The 4,725-nt window shown below is 54.9% G+C and overlaps 1 protein-coding gene across 1 annotated transcript in view; it reads left to right on the forward strand.

Moving 5' to 3' along the window:
- Positions 1–4,725, forward strand: part of DTX2 (deltex 2, E3 ubiquitin ligase) — a 36,712-nt gene that overhangs the window by 9,320 nt on the left and 22,667 nt on the right. The window contains exon 2 of the mRNA XM_010854357.1: positions 4,076–4,424. Within this exon, the coding sequence (XP_010852659.1) occupies positions 4,157–4,424 (268 nt within the window). The 5' untranslated portion in view covers positions 4,076–4,156. The remainder of the gene's footprint in view (positions 1–4,075; positions 4,425–4,725) is intronic.

Raw genomic sequence — 4,725 nt, forward strand, 5'->3', positions numbered from 1 at the left:
GCTTCTGTTAGGTCCATACCATTTCTGTCCTTTATTGAGCTCATCTTTGCATGAAATGTTCCTTTGGTATCTCTGATTTTCTTGAAGAGATCCCTAGTCTTTCCCATTCTGTTGTTTTCCTCTATTTCTTTGCATTGATCACTGAAGAAGGCTTTCTTATCTCTTCTTGCTATTCTTTGGAACTCTGCATTCAGATGTTTATATCTTTCCTTTTCTCCTTTGCTTTTTGCCTCTCTTCTTTTCACAGCTATTTGTAAGGCCTCCCCAGACAGCCATTTTGCTTTTTTTTGTTGGTTGTGGCTAAATCTGAGGGAAGAATGCAAGGGAAGGCAGGATGGTTTTTCTTGTGGTCAAGTTGTTAATACATTTTTTAAAGATAATTTTGGTCCGATCATCATAAGTAATATGATCGTTGTAGAACATCTGCCAGTATAGAGAAAAGTAAAGAACATATATCCCATACTTAACTCCATCGCCCCTAGTAACATGTCAAGAGTTGTTCCTTCCAGCCTTTTAAAAATTGGCTTATATAAGGTAGAAAGAACATGGGCTTCATGGTGTCACAGACCGGCCACCTGACCTTGAATAAATTTTTTATTTCTTTTGGCCTCAGTTCCTGCGTCTGTAAAATGGGGATAATTTCTACCTTCAGGGGCGATTGAGGGTTGAGAGAGTGGGATGACAGGAGCACTGGGCAGAGTGCCTGCCTCGTAGTAGACGTTCAGTAAATGGTGCACCTGCCTACCTGAGATCATAGTGTGTGTGGTTACATACCCTGTGTTTTTAATTTGGCAGGAGAATTATCCTAGGTCTGAAAGCCTTTTAAAGACTCACATTCCATCATTGGGATGTACCATAATTTATTTCAGAATTCCCTTATTCCATTATTGTAAAGTATTTAGGTGGCCCCCAGACTGAGGCTTTTTTCCCATGGCCAATTAGAATAATAGTTTTCATAATTAAGAGCACCCTAAATAGCCCCATCATTAAGAGCCAAAACAAATTAGGTTTCTGAACTGCAGCTTGGGGGTGGTTGAGGCTGTAGCAGAGAATGGGTGCCTTGACTGGCTGCTGCGTGTGCGTAATTGCTGCCTTTGAGGGGAGCAGCAGTGGGCATCCTGGGCCCTGCCCCAGGCCCCTGGAGTGAAAGGTGCTCCTCCCTTGTGAGTGTTTCAGCCCCTCTGGGATTTGGGGTGTTTGACGAACTGCAGCTCCAGCTTTAGGTCAGCCTCGGCTCTGCCCTCAGGGAGTTCCCTTTAGGAGGCTGTGGGAGGGAGGACAGACGCTGAAACCAATCAATGTGATCCAGTTCGGATAAGCGGGATATGCGGTGAGGACGCACAGGAGGGTGCAGTCAGCATTTTCTGGCAAGCACCTGGTCAGAGGGCTCAGAAGGGGGCTCTGGCTGAGTCTGGAAAGATGGGCAAGTTTGCTAGGGGCTCAGATGCGGAGAGGATGGGACTCGGGACATGGGCAGCAGGGTCCACTGCTGGGAGGTGGGAAACGGCTCCAGATGTTTTGGCACTTGCTGGGATTTGATGCAGCTGGACAAAAAGTGCAGGCCTTGTATTAGTGGGGACAGTGGCCGGTCATGGAGGGGCCGTGTGCTGGGTCTTTCTCATCTCTGGGTCTCCAGGACCCTGCCAGCCTGGACTGTGGTGTGCCTGCAGTCTGCAGCTCTCGCTGATGTTCTCGAGTGGAGTTCTCAGGCTGTTTGGCAGACTTCTCCAAGTCGGTTCACCTGGGGATGTGTGGACATGCCGGAGCGTACCGCGTGTGCTGGTAACTGGGAGGCTCCCCCTCCGGCTGAGAAATGAGTGATGCCTGTCAGGAGGTGCCGGGGGAAAGTCTGGGCTCAGGAGTAATTGGCCCCGAAACCAGTCCTGTGATTTGTACCTGGGTGTTGTTCCAGGGACCTCTAATTGCAGGCGCTGAGCTAATAAACCCTCCAGCCATCTCAAAGGCATCCCGGGTCTGGTTCTCCAGGGTGGGAGGTGTGGATTTGTTGAAGTGGTTGCAGCTCAGGGGCGGGCCTGGCTCCCCGAGGTGTGCTCAGAGTTATCTCTGGCCTGACTCACCGCCTGTGCTCTCAGGTAGCACGGAGCCGCCCTGGGCCACCGCTCCTGCCCCAGACTCGAGGGGTAGGCAGGGGTGGGGTGGAGGGGGCAGGGAAAGGGAGGGAGGCCCAGGCCTGCTGATATCTGCTGGGTGCCTTAGCACACCTGTCCGTCTGAGTCCCTGAGGAGTGCACTTAGAGTAGAGGGGATGTGGCTGTGTCCACCTGAAGTCAGGCTGGCAGGGCCTGGTCACCTTCATCAGAAGACACAGCGAATGGAGCACAGTAAGCGGTGTGTGGACGCCAGAGCCCATGCCCCTTCCTTTTCATGTGCTGCTCCAGGTCTGCCTTTCTCGTGGGGCAGATGGTCTCAGCCTTCTCACGGAAACCCTGCTGGAGTGCAGTCTCGGGGACAGCAGCGAAAGCCCAGGGTCCCGGCCTCATTAGTGGCCATGTAAGCAAGTTTCTGAAACTTCCAGGGCCTCAGTTTCCTCGTCTGCAAAGTGGGAACAAAATTCGATGCCTGTGCTTAAGGGGGTTGGGTGGGAACCGGAGCAGATGCCGTAACTGGGACCCTCTTGGCACCAGGGCCCTCCGTGGACGTCACAGCTGAGGGTGCTCACGGCATGAGATGCAGGCTCCTCTTTCCCTCCTCCTCTTGCCCCTTCTCTCCTCCCTAAGCGGGGCCTGAAAGTGGAGCTCGAGGTAGAGCCCATTACTGAGCCTTCCCCGCTGAGGGAAGGGCATCAGCTCGGGTGACCTGGGTGTGCACCCTGTGCTGTCTCTCAGCACCATATGTGTGGCCTTCAGTAGTGCCTTGACTTCTTGGAGCTTTAGTTTCCTGTCCATAAAGTGGGAGAAATACCGCCTTGACAGTCTGTTCCACTTAACTGAGACGAGTCCCTCTGGTGTTGTCACTGAACATCGGCCCCGTTCCCCTCGCACCCCCAGAGCTGGCGCTCTGGGCACTGCCACCGTGTGAGTCCACAGCCCCCCTCTCCTTCAGACACTTGCAGGCACTGGAATCGTCATCTTCTCCTGAGTTCAGCCATGCTCAGAGCTAATCCCTGTCACACTCATGCTGCGTTCCATGGCCTGTGCTGGGGCTGGTGATGGGGCTGTCGACAAGGCCGACCTGCGGGGCGTCTGCCATCTGAGGAGGACAGAAAGACCGGGACCGCCGTCACCCCTGCATATGTTCCGTGGTGCCGTGGGGGCGAAGTTTGTGCGACGAGTGGCCTGGGCAAACCCCGAATGATGCAACTAGGCGGGGGTGACTGGGAGGAGGCCTCGGGAGATGCATGTAAAGTCTCTGGACCTGGCTGCTGGTCATCGAGGCCCGGGACCCGAGAGCGGGGCTCAGAGAGGCCGGAGAGGGAGGAGCTCAGCGCCCAGGGATTTGGATGTCCGTCTCGGGCTCCACAGTTAATGATGTGGGAGCCCGGGGGGCCTGGAGGCCTGGGTGGGGCTGGTACCCACCCCAACTTTGAGTCCCTGCTCTGCCATTGACCCCGGGCTGCCCTTGAGCCCCTGGTCCTTTCTGAGACTCTGTTTTGGTTTTTTTCTAATCTGTAACACAGCAGGTATTGTTTTGTGTCTTAACAAACCAACTTGGGGAACTATGTCATCCCCACACAGGTATAAAGCGTCCTCATGGCCCCCGTCCACGAAGGATTTGAGGTGACTCATGAACATATGCTAAGTGTATCAAAAGATATACTTAGTAGCTGGGCCAGAGGGAAAGTTTTGGTAAAGGGACAGAAGCAGGGCTGATAGTTAGCATCGGGAATTCAGTCACTGTCTTCCCGGACGTTCGTAGAGGTAAGAGCACTGCCTGACTGACGCTGGATTCTGACTGCCTGCCTGAGCAGAGAGACAGGGTAAGGTATTTGGTTCATGAAGCTTTTAAGGTATTAGGGGAAAAAGTGACTGGAAAAGCATGAGCTTTTCCCTGCACCCAGACCGACTCGGGCAGTGCCACCGTGTGTGTGGGTAACCACTTGTCTGTCTTGTTTACAGGTCTCCTGGCAGCACTGGGCAATGAACCCGAGACTCAGCGTGGTCTGAAGCCGTTGGGGAAGTCAGGGAGTCCTGGGGAAGATGGCCATGGCCCCAAGCCCTTCCCTGGCTCAGGTGTACACCAGCCCGGTGGCAGTGGCCGTGTGGGAATGGCAGGACGGGCTGGGCACCTGGCACCCCTACAGCGCCGCCGTCTGCAGCTACATCGAGCAGCAGTTTGTGCAGCAGAAGGGCCAGCGCTTCGGACTGGGGAGCCTGGCCCACAGCATCCCCTTAGGTCAAGCCGACCCCTCACTGGCTCCTTACATCATTGACCTCCCCAGCTGGACGCAGTTCCGCCAGGACACTGGTAAGACCCTTCCTGCCTCTAGCGTGTGTCTAGGTGCCTCCTTCGGGCCGGACATTGTGCTCTGTGTTCGGGTCACAGAGTTGACTCTCAGCGCCATCCTGCCTCTGAAACGCACAGGGCTGGGAGGCGGACGCTGAGTGGTAGCGGGCGCCACACGGCGTGTGAGGTGCCGCTTCATGGTGCAGGGTGCCTTGAAACACAGCGCAGAGGCCGTCCCGGCCCCTTCCCCTTGTCTCCCAAAGCAGAACTGCCTGTAGAGATTGGAAGGTCTAGCAAGCAGCAGGCCAGCAGGCCAGCCAGC

This window comes from Bison bison, unplaced genomic scaffold (genome assembly GCF_000754665.1).
Source record: "Bison bison bison isolate TAMUID 2011002044 unplaced genomic scaffold, Bison_UMD1.0 scf7180017864340, whole genome shotgun sequence".
NCBI lineage: Eukaryota > Metazoa > Chordata > Mammalia > Artiodactyla > Bovidae > Bison > Bison bison.